General features: G+C 36.9%; 1 protein-coding gene across 1 annotated transcript in view; it reads left to right on the forward strand.

Moving 5' to 3' along the window:
* CDH12 (cadherin 12) overlaps positions 1-15,863 on the forward strand; it is a 481,738-nt gene that overhangs the window by 381,234 nt on the left and 84,641 nt on the right. The window contains exon 5 of the mRNA XM_070774812.1: positions 12,007-12,174. Within this exon, the coding sequence (XP_070630913.1) occupies positions 12,007-12,174 (168 nt within the window). The remainder of the gene's footprint in view (positions 1-12,006; positions 12,175-15,863) is intronic.

The raw sequence follows: 15,863 nt of genomic DNA on the forward strand, positions 1-15,863 counted from the left end.
CTATGCATATTTTAATTTCTTTTTTGATTTCTTCTGTGATTTGTTGGTTATTCAGCAACGTGATATTCAGCCTCCATATGTTGGAATTTTTAATAGTTTTTCTCCTTTAATTGAGATCTAATCTTACTGCATTGTGGTCAGAAAAGATGCTTGGAATGATTTCAATTTTTTTGAATTTACCAAGGCTAGATTTATGTCCCTGGATGTGATCTGTCCTAGAGAAGGTTCCGTGTGCTCTTGAGAAAAAGGTGAAATTCATTGTTTTGGGGTGAAATGTCCTATAGATATGAATTAGGTCTAACTGGTCTATTGTAGCATTTAAAGTTTGTGTTTCCTAGTTAATTTTCTGTTTAGTTGATCTATCCATAGGTATGAGTGGGGTATTAAAGTCTCCCACTATTACTGTGTCACTGTTAATTTCCCCTTTCATACTTGTTAGCATTTGTCTTACATATTACAGTGCTCCTATGTCACGTGCATATATATTTATAATTGTTTCATCTTCTCTTGGATTGATCCTTTGATCATTATGTAGTATCCTTCTTTGTCTCTTTCCACAGCCTTTGTTTTAAACTTTATTTTATCTGATATGAGTATTGCTACTCCTGCTTTCTTTTGGTCTGTATTTGTGTGGAGTGTCTTTTTCCAGCCCTTTACTTTCAGTCTGTATGTGTCCCCTGTTTTGAGGTGAGTCTCTTGTAGACAACATATATAGGGGTCTTGTTTTTGTATCCATTCATACAGTCTTTGTCTTTTGGTTGGGGCATTCAACCCATTTATGTTTAAGGTAATTATTGATAAGTATGATCCTGTTGCCATTTACTTTATTGTTTTGGGTTTGAGTTTATACACCCTTTTTGTGTTTCTTATCTAGAGAAGATCCTTTAGCATTTGTTGGAGAGTTGGTTTGGTGGTACTGAATTCTCTCAGCTTTTGCTTGTCTGTAAAGCTTTTTATTTCTCCTTCATATTTGAATGAGATCCTTGCTGGGTACAGTAATCTGGGCTGTAGGTTATTTTCTTTCATCACTTGAAGTATGTCTTGCCATTCCCTCCTGGTCTGAAGAGTTTCTATTGAAAGATCAGCTGTTATCCTTATGGGAATTCCCTTGGGTATTATTTGTTGTTTTTCCCTTGCTGCTTTTAATATTTGTTCTTTGTGTTTGATCTTTGTTAATTTGATTAATATGTGTCTTGGGATGTTTCGCCTTGGGTTTATCCTATTTGGGACTCTCTGAATTTCTTGGACTTGGGTGATAATTTCCTTCCCCATTTTAGGGAAGTTTTCAACTATTATCTCAAGTATTTTCTCATGGTCTTTCTTTTTGTCTTCTTCTTCTGGGACTCCTTTGATTCGAATGTTGGGGTGTTTAACATTGTCCCAGAGGTCTCTGAGATTGTCCTCATTTCTTTTAATTCGTTTTTCTTTTTTCCTCTCTGATTCATTTGTTTCTACCATTATATCTTCTACCTCACTAATCCTATCTTCTGCCTCTGTTATTCTAGTATTTTTTTCCCTCCAGAGTGTTTTTTGATATCATTTATTGCATTATTCATTATATATTGAGTCTCTTTTATTTCTTCTAGGTCCTTATTAAACCTTTCTTGGATCTTCTCAACCCTTGTCTCCAGGCTATTTATCTGTGATTCCATTTTGTTTTCAAGATTTTGGATCATTTTCACTATCATTATTTGTAATTCTTTATCAGGTAGATTCTCTATCTCTTCCTCATTTGTTTAGTTTGGTGGGGATTTATCCTGTTCCTTTACCTGCTGGGTATGCCTCTGTCTCTTCATCTTGTTTCTATTTCTGTGTTTGGGGTGTCCTTTCTGTATTCTGGCAGTTTGTGGAGTTCTCTTTATTGTGGAGTTTCCTTGCTGTGGGTGGGGTTGTATGGGTGGCTTATCAAGGTTTCCTGGTTAGGGAAGCTTGTGTCCGTGTTCTAGTGGGTGGGGCTAGATTTCTTCTCTCTGGAGTGCAATGAAGTGTCCAGTAATGAGTTATGAGATGTCAGTGGGTTTGGAGTGACTTTGAGCAGCCTATATATTGAAGCTCAGGGCTATGTTCCTGTGTTGCTGGAGAATTTGTGTGGTATGTCTTGCTTTGGAACTTGTTGGCTCTTGGGTGGTGCTTGGTTTCAGTGTAGGTATGGAGGCATTTGATGAGCTCCTGTCGATTAATGTTCCCTGGAGTCAGGAGTTCTCTGGTGTTCTCAGGATTTGGACTTAAGTCTCCTGCTTCTGGTTTTCAGTCTTATTTTTACAGTAGCCTCAAGACTTCTCCATCTATACAGCACCGTTGATAAAACATCTAGGTTAAAGATGAAAAGTTTCTCCACAGTGAGGGACACCCAGAGAGGTTCACAGAGTTACATGGAGAAGAGAAGAAGGAGGAGGGAGATAGAGGTGACTAGGATGAGACGAGGTGGAATCAAAAGAGGAGAGAGCAAGCTAGCCAGTGATCACTTCCTTATGTGTGCTCCACAGTCTGGACTGCTCAGAGATGTTTATGGAGTTATACAGGGAAGAGAAGAGGGAGGAAGGAGACAGAGGTGGCCAGGAGGATAAAGGGGGGGAGTCAAAAGGAGCGACAGATCCAGCCAGTAATCAGTTCCCTAAGTGTTATCCACCGTCCGGAACACACAAAGAGATTTACAGAGAAGAAGATATGTGTAGAGAAGAGAAGGGGGAGGGAGGAGACAGGAGCGACCTGGTGGAGGAAAAGGAGAGTCCAAAGCGGGGCGGGGCAGGGGGGAGAGTAGTCAAGCCAGTAATCTCACTCCCAAGTAAAAATGGGTACTGAAGATTTGAAGATTGGTTTCTTAAAGGTACAAAATTGATACTAAATACCAAAAAGCAAAGATTAAAAATCTAGAGGTTGGATTTCAAAATTATATTATTAAAAAAAAAGAGAAAATAAAAATGATTATAATATATATATATATATGAAGTTTGCTTTAAAAAATAGGATCTCTTTTTTTTTTTGCAAAGTAATAGTAGGTTATAAAAATGAAAAAGGAGTAACAGAGGACTTAAAAATAAAAAAAAAACATTTAATTTAAAGAATGATAGTAAAAATAGTAAAAATATATCTAGGACTTTCTCTGGTGTTGTTGTGGGCAGTGTGGGATCAGTTAATTTTTGGATAGTTCCTTGATGTGGCTTATATTTCTCAAAATCTGTAGGCCCCTTCCTATGTAGTCAGTACTATCTACAGGGTTTTAATGTATTGCACCTGTCACTTCCAAGGAGGGTCCCTCTGTTTTAGATTCTTCTGTTTGCTGGTCTCTTCAGTGTCTAATTTCCTCCCTGGCACAAGGGGGCGGTGATGGACACTTTTTTTGGCTCACTTGTTCAGTTGTGCTTTGGGGAGGGAGGGAAGCTGCAAACAAATAACACTGGCATGTACCCGCAGTGTCTCAGCCACACTGGTTTGCCCCTGCTCACGGCGTGTGTGCTTTCCCTGTCTACACTGCTTAGGCTCTAGGTTGTTCTGCTGGGAACTGTCTGAGGCAGGGCCTGGGTTGTATGCACTTCCCAGGTCTAAGCCTCTCAGGTTCAGATATTCAGGTAGTCCTCAGAGGCACAGACTTGGGTGGGCCTGCATTTTGTGCTCTTCCCAGGTCCGAGCAGCTCAGGTGACCAGGTGTTTGGCGAGCATGGTCGCTGCAACTTATCACTTCCCCCATCCCTGCAGCTCGGTTTTCTTGGTGTACAACCGGCGCACCTTTTCAGGCAAATGTTGACTGTCCAGAATCCCAAGAAGTCTTGGTTAGCAACAAAGCCTGCTTGCAGTTTGGTAGATGATGCCTCTCTGGGGCCACGATTGCCCCCTTCCGGCTCTGGCTGCCTTCGCCTGCCTGTCACTGGAGGGGGATGGGTGATCTGTAGCCAGCTAGCTCTCCTCAGTCTTTTGTTCTGTGAGCTGGCCTGACGGTGCCTTAGGTTAGGGCTTTTCAAGTAGCTCTAGTCAGTCCTTTGTACTGTGAGTGGGCCTGGCTGTGTCTTAGGTAGGGCTTTTTGCGTGGTAGTTATCCAACAGTCTGGTTTGCTAAACCATGTTAGTTCCCTCAGATTGCCCTCGGGGCATTGAGGCCCAGTCCTTACTCTAAGTAAGCAATGCAGCCCTTGCCTCTCTGCCCAGCGCAGACTTGCTAGTGGTGAATGCAGGCATCTGCGCTGCTTCTTGGCTGGGGGAGTTACTGTTGGGCACATAATCTGTGGGTTTTAATTATTTATTTATTTTTCCTCCTGGTTATGTTGCCCTCTGTGGTTCCAAGGCTCGCCACAGACTGGGCAGTGAGAGCGTTTCCTGGTGTTTGGAAACTTCTCTCTTTTTTAAGACTCCCCTCCGGGGACGGAGCTCCGTCCCTACCTCTTTTGTCTCTCTTTTTATCTTTTATATTTTTTCCTACTTCCTTTTGAAGACAATGGGCTGCTTTTCTGGGTGCCTGATGTCCTCTGCTGACATTCAGAAGTTGTTTTGTGGAATTTTCTCAGCGTTCAAATGTTCTTTTGATGAATTTGTGGGGGAGAAAGTGATCTCCCCATCCTATTCCTCTGCCATCTTAGGACCGCCTCCCCGGCTGCACTTTTAAGAACAGAGTGGTGATCCAGGTCTCCTCTGGACTCTAATCCCCAGAGAATGGAGAATGCAGCCTTTCATCTCTTGTTCATTCTGTCTTTTTTATCTATCTATATCTATTTATCCATCCATCAATCCACATAATCTATCTGAGGACTCCAGGAGTTGGTAATGGACAGGGAGGCCTGGCATGCTGTGGTTCACGGGGTCACAAAGAGTCGGACATGAATGAACGACTGAAATGAACTGAATTAGCATATAATGTTGTGTAAATATTAGGTCTACAATGTATTGATTTGATATATTTGTATATTGGAAAATGATCACCACCATTGTGTTAGCCACACCTCCATCATGTCACAAGTTACCATTTTCTTTATGTGATGAGAATTTGTAAGAGCTATCTTAGCAAGTGTTCAGTATATGATGTAGTAATACTAACTGAAAGCACATGATATATATTATATTCCAAGAACTTATCCATTTTATAACTGTAAGCTTGTGCCATTTGACCAGAATATCCCAATTTCCTTCACCTCACAGCCCTTGGTAACCACTGTCCTACTCTCTGTTTCTGTAAGTTTAGCTTTTTAGAGTCTAGGTATAAATTATATTGTAGCATATTTATCTTTCTCTGTCTGACTAATTTCACATAACATAAAGTAAGTTTCTCCTATGTTGTTGCAAATGGCAGGATTTTCTTTTTCATTCTCATGACTGAATTACTGAATTATATTCCATTTTATCACATCTTATTTATTCAGTGATCTGTTGATGGACACTTCTGTTGTTTTCATATCTTGGCTATTATGGATAATACAGCAATGAACATGGGGTGAGAGATTTTATTTTCACTTCCTCTTAATATATACTTAGATGTGAAGAATTGTTGAACATATAGTAGCTCTATTTAAAAAAAAATTTTTTTTTTTAAGGAAACTCCATACTATTTCCTAGTGTTGTTCTTGTTCCTTAGTTGCTAAGTCATGTATGACTCTGTGACCCTATGGACTGTTCAGTTCAGTTCAGTTCAGTCGCTCAGTCGTGTCCGACTCTTTGTGACCCCATGAATCGCAGCACGCCAGGCCTCCCTGTCCATCGCCAACTCTCGGAGTTCACCCAGACTCACATCCATCGAGTCAGTCATGCCATCCAGCCATCTCATCCTCTGTCGTCCCCTTCTCCTCCTGCCCCCAATCCCTCCCAGCATCAGAATCTTTTCCAATGAGTTAACTCTTCACATGAGGTGGCCAAAGTACTGGAGTTTCAACTTTAGCATCATTCCCTCCAAAGAAATCCCAGGGCTGATCTCCTTCATAATAGACTGGTTGGATCTCCTTGCAGTCCAAGGGACTCTCAAGAGTCTTCTCCAACACCACAGTTCAAAAGCATCAATTCTTCGGTGCTCAGCCTTCTTCACAGTCCAACTCTCACATCCATACATGATCACAGGAAAAACCATAGCCTTGACTAGACGGACCTTTTTTGGCAAAGTAATATTTCTGCTTTTCAATATGCTATCTAGGTTGGTCATAACTTTCCTTCCAAGGAGTAAGCGTCTTTTTATTTCATGGCTGCATTCACCATCTGCAGTGATTTTGGAGCCCCCCAAAAATAAAATCTGACACTGTTTCCACTGTTTCCCCATCTATTTCCCATGAAGTGATGGGACTGGATGTCATGATCTTCGTTTTCTGAATGTTGAGCTTTAAGCCAACTTCTTCGCTTTCCACTTTCACTTTCATCAAGAGGCTTTTTAGTTCCTCTGTCTTCCAGAAATTGCTCATAATCATGTCCATTGAGCAAGTGATTCCATCCAGACATCTCATCCTCTGTCACCCCCTTCTCCTCTTGCCCTTAATCTTTCCCAGCATCAGGGTCTTTTCCAATAAGTTGGCTCTTCACATCAGGTGGCCAAGTATTAGAGCTTCAGCTTTAGCATCAATCCTTCCAGTGAATATTCAGGATTGATTTCCTTTAGGACTGACTGGTTTGAGCATCATACTGTCCAAGGGACTCTCAAGAGTCTTCTCTAACACCACAGTTCAAAAGCATCAAGTCTTCGGTGCTCAGGCTTCTTTAAGGTCCAACTCTCACATCCATACATGACTACTGGAAAAACCATAGCTTTAACTAGACGGACCTTTGTGGGCAAACTGATGTCTCTGCTTTCTAATACACTGTCTAGGTTTGTTATAGCTTTTCTTCCAAGGAGCAAGTGTCTTTTAATTTTGTGGCTGAAGTCACTATCCACAGTCATTTTGAAGCCCAATAAAATAAAATAAAATATGTCACTATTTCCACTTTTCCCCCATCTATATGCAACAAAGTGATGGAACTGGATGCTACATCCCTACCAACAGTGCACAGGGTCCTCTTTACTCAACATTATTGCCAATACTTGTTATTTCTTCTTCTTGACTTATTGTTAACAGCCATTCTAAAATCTTAAGGTTATGTCTCATTGTGGTTTTGATAATTGTACATTTCCCTGATGAATATTGATGTCAAGCACCTTTTCATGTAACTATTGGACACTTGTATTACTTCTATGGAAAATTTTCTATTCAGTTTCTTTGTGCATTTTTTAAATTAGATTTTTGGTTTGTTTGTTAATGAGTTGCATAAGTTCTTTTCTATTATGGGTATTAAGTCCTTATCAGATATATGGTTTACAGGCAGCTTTTCCCATACCATAGACTGCCTTTTCATTTTTGTTGATTACTCCTTTTGCTATGCAGAAGCTTTTTAGTTTAATGTAGTCCTACTTGTTGATTTTCAAGATGCTTTCCCAGAGGGTTTATTTATCTTTGAAAACTATTATCTCATTTATCTCCCTATCTGTGGTCTTATTTTATACCATCTCTCTCAACAGTGGTAAGCTGCAGTCACATTGACCTCCAAGTGCTTTTCTTGTAAGCTTTGAGGAAGTAATGCTCTCCTTTTCATCACTAGGATACTCCTCCCTGTGTTCTTTCTAAGTCTACCTCTTCCATTTCTCTAGAATTGCAGCTCTAAACTCTTTCCTCACAGAGGACATTTTTGATACTACCTTCAAAAGCACTTGCGTTCACTTTCCTCATAACACCAATCATCATCTGAAATTAGCTTAATCATTTAATAGCTTCTTTATGGGCTTTGCACCACTCCACAGGAACACATACCCATTAAATGTACAATTCATGAAGGGACCTTGTAAGAGACTCTATCAATTATTTTCCCAGATGAAAAAAGATGATACCCAGTTGGGCAATTTGAAATTAGTTTAATAAAAGGACTCTTTATGGGACGTGTGAGCAGATTGTAAGGAAACCATAAAAGATAAGGCAGTATCTGGAGAAGACATAAGAAGGGGCTTCAGTTTCCACACTGGAGTAGAGAAATGAGGGGATGGGGATAGAGACAGGCAAACCATGGCAGGAGAGAGTGTGGAATGTGGGGAATTTATGGAAAGAAAAGCCCAAATTCATCATCTGTCTACTAACCAATCTTGCATATTGGCTAAGGCAACCAGAAGCCAGAGAGGAGAAAGAAGTCTAGAAAAGTATACAAATTTGGACTGGAGAAGCAGATGGAAACATGTTTGCCACTGTACCCTTAAATCTAGTAACAGTGCCTGAATGAAATGTATATTTTAGTAAAGGTGTTTACTAACTCTATGGTCCCATGTTTAAATCCTACAGTTCAACAGCCACTTCAAGAAATAACTCAGATCAAACCAAATACCTGATTATCACATGTAATATTTTATGATTTTTTCAAATATAGTAGTACATTATTTTCACCTCAAAAAGTTGACATCAGAGTCAGTCAGTCAGTTCAGCCGCTCAGTCATGTCCGACTCTTTGTGACCCCATGAACTGCAGCACGCCAGGCTTCCCTGTCCATCACAAACTCCCAGAGCTTGCTCAAACTCATGTCCATCAAGTCAGTGATGACATCCAATCCTCTCATCCTCTGTTCTCTCCTTCTCTTGCCTTCAGTCTTTCCCAGCATCAGGGTCTTTTCAAATGAGTCAATTCTTCGCATCAGGCGGCCAAAGTATTGGAGTTTCAGCTTCAGCATCAGTCCTTCCAATGAATATTCAGGACTGATTTCCTTGAGGATTTGGTTTAATCTCCTTGCAGTCCAAGGGACTCTCAAGAGTCTTCTCCAACACCACAATTCAAAAGCATCAATTTTGATAACATCAGAGTTATCAAACCCAATTTTATCTAACCCAATTTTATGAAATACACCCAGATTCACCAAAATTGAGAGGCTTGAATACAACAGGAGGGTGATTGTAAAGGGAGAATATATCCCCTGATAGGCTAATATTATTTAATATATAAATTTAAGGGTATAACACTCTCAACCATGTATTTCCATTTATATTGGCAGAAATAAATCTATTTTTCTCATTCTTGCTATTACCCTAATTATCGTGATTTTATATGTTGGAAAGTTCATCAGGTACAAGACACTCATACTAGGATTCAATGTACATGTGCCTAAAAAATAGGGATTGATTATAAATTAATGAATTTATTTATTATTTAAATTAATTTTTTATTTTTAAATTAATTACAGTATGTGGTATCATTACTGTGGAGTTTTTATGGAGTATTTATTGTTGTTTTTGCTTAGTCACTAAGTCATGTCCCACTCTTTGCAACCCCATGGACTGTAGCCTGCCAGGCTTCTCTGTCCATGGATATCTCTAGGCAAGAATACTGGAGTGGGTTGCTATTTCTTTCTCCTAGGAATCTTCCTAACCCAGGGATCAAATCTGTGTCTCCTGCATTGGCAGTTGGATTCTTTACCACTGAGCCACTAGGGAAGGGAAGTCCATTGTGACATTGGAAATTGTCATACTAGAAATGACATGAGAAAAATATACATATGTTCTTACTTGAAACAAATTGAATAAACACAAATCTTATCATCAAGAGGAAACTATAGCATGAATGTGAATTAAAGTCAGGCAGTTATTTAGAAAATATAAGTATTGCAAGGCAGACAGAAGTCATATAGCTTAAAGGCTTGCAGGACCAAGCCAAGATGTAGAGATGAAGGGTCTTAGTTAAGACCACTGGAAATGAAACATCAGAAATCCAAGCTGAAGAATGGACAAACAGATTGAAATAATAGTAAGTGAATAGCAGAGCATAAATGAAACAGCAGAAGCAAAAATGGAATTTGCCTTTTTTTGCAACTTTTTCCTGCCAAGGGCTAGAAGAACACTCAGATTGTAGTTAAATCTAAATTAGCAAAAGAACAGCATTAGATAAGTACAGAAGAATTAGGGATATGTATTCAGTTTATGATTTGGATTCTATATTTTGTGTTGACAGCTTAAATTTATTATTCATATAAGCTTTATTATTTAAGAAATAGCAATACTAAACACACATGCATTTAAGACAAATTATCCACAATCCCCCCTTAAAATTTTTGGGTATATATTAGTGTTTGTTATAAAATTCATTTAATAAACCCAGAAGGTTTTAATTTTTTCACTATGAAAACATATAAACAGAGTTCTACACTTGGACATAAGGGCATAAAATGAGTAGGCTATATAAATATCCATATATATCAAATGATTCATGATTATAAATTATTTATAGATTCCTTCCTTTATTCAGCTAGTCATTCCACTAGTCAGATGGTCAACACAATCTTATCGAGTTTTTCTCTGCATGATAAGCACTCCATTAGAGGCTGGAGTAACTTGGTGATAAAAGAAACAAAACTCCCTACAATGGCAAAGCTTAATGAAATCTAAGTTAAAAAAAAAAATTCTGTGACTAAAATTAATGTCAGGAATCCTGAGAAACAAAATAAAATATACAAATAAAATATTTCAAGTGTTTAAAAAAGTTAATATATGTATCCTAAAAAAATAAGAATGAAGAAGAATGTGGCATTTTTTTAGAAATCTGCTCACTGTAACAACTTAGGAAATGGCAACAAGCTCAAGTATCCTTGCCTAGAAAATCCCATGGACAGAGGAGTCTGGCAGGCTATAGTCCATGGGGTTGCAAAGAATTGGACACGACTTAGTGACTGAGCATGTACATATAAAATATATATTTTTAACAATTTATTTTTTAAAGGTAAGATGATTCTGTGTAAATTATGCCTAACTGGGGCTGACTTAGTGAGATCCTTAACCATATTCCACAATGCTGCACAAATGTCAGTAAATGGCTATTACCACAATCATTAAATTACATCCCAACTATTGGACATTGTGGGTGTTTCACTTTTAAAACCACATATAATTTAATGGTGGGGGGAGGGGAATAAAGCAAATGAAACCACTGACAAAGAATTAAATTCCAAAATATGCAAGCAGCTTATGCAACGCAATACCAGAAAAACATACAACCCAATAAAAAAATGGGTCAAAGAACTAAACAGACATTTCTCCAAAGAAGACTTATAGGTGACTAATAAACACATGAAAATATGCTCAACATCGTTCATTAGTAGAGAATGCAAATCAATACCGTAATGAGGTATCATTTCATGCTGGTCAGAATGGCCACCATCAAAAAGTCTACAAACAATAAATGCTGGAGAGGGTGTGGAAAAAAGGGAACCCTCTTACACTGCTGGTGGGAATGCAAACTGGTACAGTGGAGAACAGTGTGGAGATTCCTTAAAAAAACTAGAAATAGAACTGTCATATGGCCCAGCAATCCCACTGATGGGCATACACACCGAGGAAACCAGAATTGAGAGACACATGTACCCCAATGTTCATTGCAGCACTGTTTACAATAGCCAGGACATGGAAGCAACCTAGATGCCCATCAGCAGATGAACGGATAAGGAAGTTGTGGTACATATATACAATGGAATATTACTCAGCTAAAAACATGAATGTGTTTGAGTCAATTCTAATGATGTGGATGAAACTGGAGTCTATTATACAGAGTGAAGTAAGTCAGAAAGAGAAACACCAATTCAGTATATTAATGCATATATTTGGAACTTAGAAAGATCGTAATGATGATATATGCAGAGCAGCAAAAGAGACACAGATGTAAACAACAGGCTTTTGGAGTATGTGGGCAAAGGTAAAGGTGGGATGATTTCAGAGAATATCATTGAAACATGTATATTACCATATGTAAAATAGATGACCAGTGCAAGTTCAAAAAATGAAGCAGGGCACGTAAGAAGGGACGTGGGAGGGGGATTCAGGATGGGGGGGACACACGCACTTGTGGCTGATCCATGTCAATGTATGGCAAAAACCACTACAATATTGTAAAGTAATTAGCCTCCAATTAAACTAAATCAATTTAAAAAACACATAAATTTTGTTAGCATGTCTTTGCTAAAGAATTTATATAGAATCATTTTCTTGTGGACTATTTTGGAAAACTGAACATTTGTGATATTTGTTTTCTATTTTTTCCCCTTAAGGTGTTATTAGAACAGCTTTGCCAAACATGGACAGGGAAGTCAAAGAACAATACCAAGTTCTCATCCAAGCCAAGGATATGGGCGGACAACTGGGAGGGTTAGCCGGAACGACAATAGTCAACATCACCCTCACGGATGTCAATGACAATCCACCTCGATTCCCCAAAAGTATGTTCTTTCCTGTTAAGTCTAAATCAGTACAGCTTTTTAAAAAATGTCTTACATTTCACTGAATTTTACAGGACTTGTAATGATTTTCCAGACACTTTTGTTCTTTAGGAAGCAGAAGCTAAAAATTAAATGTCCTCAGAATTACATTTTTCCATAAGAGTCATACATAGTGTGATTTTAATATAAAATAACATAAATGAGTCAATAATTATACAACTTATGTTATCAATTCATATGAAAATGAAATATTCATAGTAGATTGGGATCTTGTATGATTTCTTACTAATTGAAAAAGTAATACAAATATGAAAATTGATGTATAATTTGACTTATGATGCACATCCCACTGTACTATTTCTTATATCATATAACTAACATAAAATTTTCTGTCTTCACTTTATCAATTATATTATGTTAAATTGTTTCTGTATAATTCCCTAGAGATATCATATGATATAGTGATGCTATTTCATTACTTTGGTTGCATTTTATTTAAGTTTGCAGTAGGTGAAAATTGCTACAGTTTCTATGATAATAGAATAATTCACACTTATCTCTTCTCTGTAATTCTATGTTTCTTGTTGAAAATGAATACCTCTCACTTGTGTTATATCTAGTTTTCCTTTGCAGTATTACATTTAACACCAATAAGTACCTGTTTGATTTTTGGTACTTTTCTAGGATTGTAGTTCAGTATTCCTAGAACTTAGAATACAGAAAGTGAATATTTCTATCATTGTTTCTATAAGGAACGTGATAAAGTCACTATTTTGCATGAACAGTTTTATAAAACAAAGCAAAATGATTTTCCTCATCTAATTCCAAGTGAGTTTATCTACCAAAGTATATAACACTGAGGACATTTAGCTAAATGGATATTTTATTCCTTTAGCTGTATGGTTTTACATACTTTAATACTTGGTCATTTTTTTCTTAAAACTACCAACATATTTTTTGTGAAAATATGTTTAGTTAGTGATCAGAAAGTCAGTGTACTGAACAAATGTTATAAGACTGGCAATTAGAAATCACCCTACTTTAGCAAATGGGATGTATATGACAAATAGCTAGCAAATAATATGTTATGACTAAAAACAGAGCCCTAGAGCATCCCTTTCTCTTTCTCTTCTCTTAAGGGAAACAGGAAAAGTATAAATAAATATGTAAATGGAAAAAATAAAGTATTTGATTCTCTATCATATGGCATTAACAAAGAACATACTCCCACCTGAAAAATACCGATTTTTAACACTTTTACTATGTATCTGTGGTACTTTGTAATAGCTAATTGAGGAGACTAATTTGAAAGATTGGTATACTTTTACATAAAAAGTGGTATTGTGATTTAAAATCCTGTTTTGGATTTTGTGCATATAAAATAGGTTCAGTCTAGGGTACAGGAGACAACAGAAATGATCTTAGGTGGTGTCAATACTCTTATTCACAAGGATGATGGTAAAGTTTTTCACGAGTACAAAACTCAACCATTGGAAAGAAACAGCTTCTGAATATGAATGAAGGGTAGTTCACAAAAGTTTGTGCAGCTATCAGACAAATAGACTGACATACAACAAGGAAATGAAAATGTCTCAGTGGGAGAGAAACTAGAGTATAGGCAGGGAACCAAGATGGTGCACTCAGGTCCCAGGGCAACAGGAAAATCAACTCCAGGTCTTTGCTAGGGAAAAGAATCTGGATAAAGCAGCAGGCCTGTTTGGAATTTATTCAAAGTTGAATCTGTAGGTCTAAGAGTAACTAGATGAGACCCAGAAAGACGGATTGGGAGGTAAGGGTATTTGAACTTTTAGAGCATTTACATGCTGTGTCAGGAACTTTATCATTTTCTTTGGAAATACTTTGAGGTCTTTATATTCCATGTTTTGCTGTTAAGAAAACTGAGGCTTAGAGAGATTAACTTGCCCAAGATCATCAAAACTGGCAAACTTTTTTTTGACTTTGCAGTTCAAATTTCTTCCAATGCAACATAATATGAAAATGAAAATCTATTGTTTTCTTTTACCTGAAACTCTAAAACCATACTTTTAAGACACATCTGCAAAAAGTCACATGACATATGTTGAATTGTCACTGTAAACAGAAATGAAAGGGTAGAATAAATATATCAAACGGATCACTGTGATCTAATTATTTTCTTTCTTCAAGTATGCAAGTGTTACATGCACATTTGAACTATAGCCTGAAAATATAATAGGGTGAGAGATATTTTTAAATCATGAGAAAGAAGAGGGTTTTTCACATTTTGCATGAATAAAATATTAATCCCCTTGAAACTTTACATGACTTGTATCAAGCTCTTTTTAATGTACTGTCATTTTGAATTACATCCTTCAGAGGAAAATACAGAATACATTTAAAAACAGAAAAACCACCTCTATAGAAGACAATGCTCTTTGTGCCTGAGTAGTCTTACATGGATCAATTAAACTGAAAATATTACATAAAATGACAAACTGAAATACTAACCTTTTGAATATAAAAGTCAAGACAGCATATATTTCATACATATTGTAACTTAAAAAGAGAATTTCCCATAACCAGCTATATTTGTTCTTATCTATTAATCATTTATGCTGGAAAAAGTTTCTCCTTCAGATAAACTTCATGGAGCTACATTTTATTGTTGCTTAAGAATGCACAAGATTATTTCTTAAAATTTACTAATCATAATTTGTTTTGACTTTGTGTGTGTACATATGCATGTGTAACAGTGTTAAGCACCCATTTCCATCCATTTCCTTCTATAAATCTGTTAGAAATGAAAATAAATTTAAATGGCATAGCCATTTGTATGATGCAACTGTAAATAGTTTACTGTTTTATTGTTGCAAAATAGATGGTTCCTGAGGCATCAAAATTTCCTACCAATTTAATTTGATGATGGTGACAATGATATTTACTAATAAGTTACCATGTGTCATGCATTATGCAAAGTGATTTGCATATGTATTCCAATTACAATGACTGTCTAGTAGTTTCTCAATTTTAGACATAAAATAGCAAGGTTGTATTATTATTAAAAGTTAAGAAACTTGTCCAAGATCACACAACCCCTTGGTAGGAGAACTGAAGACCTCATCTTATGAAGGGACTTCAAACTCTAACTTTTTATCATTTTCCCTCTTAAAAGGCAATTTACCTTTGATATCCATGTTTTGCACCATAAGTCCCTTATATTACTCTATAAGATAATATTGAGTATTGTTCACAAAAAAAGGAGGGAATACTGTTTTAGAAATAGAAATAATGCCAGTATGTTAAAAGAGCTCTACCAGCAGTCAAATGAAGATTAAAAGTTTTCTGTATAAAATCTTTTACATATAGTCATATAACTTCCATCTACTATAATCAAGTACATCCGTAGAGGATCTCCATCCGTCAAAACAAGCTACCAGCAAAACACTGGTGGTTTCCATTACTTGAATTCTAAATGACAAAACCATCTAACAAGCTTATCTAAATTATACACTATGAGATCAAATCAATTAAGTGGTGTGGTTAATTCACATTAGGCAAAATACTTCTCTCACTTATCTCTTCTGTAATAATAATTTTGTAATGAATAAGAAAGCAACTTAGGTGAAATAAAGCCCTTCATATTTTAGATGAAAAGAGGTAATTTATAGGAAATGTAAAGAAGTTTGCTTTTTTTTTTTTTCAGTATAAGC

The sequence above is a fragment of the Bos indicus genome, chromosome 20 (genome assembly GCF_029378745.1).
Source record: "Bos indicus isolate NIAB-ARS_2022 breed Sahiwal x Tharparkar chromosome 20, NIAB-ARS_B.indTharparkar_mat_pri_1.0, whole genome shotgun sequence".
Lineage (NCBI taxonomy): Eukaryota > Metazoa > Chordata > Mammalia > Artiodactyla > Bovidae > Bos > Bos indicus.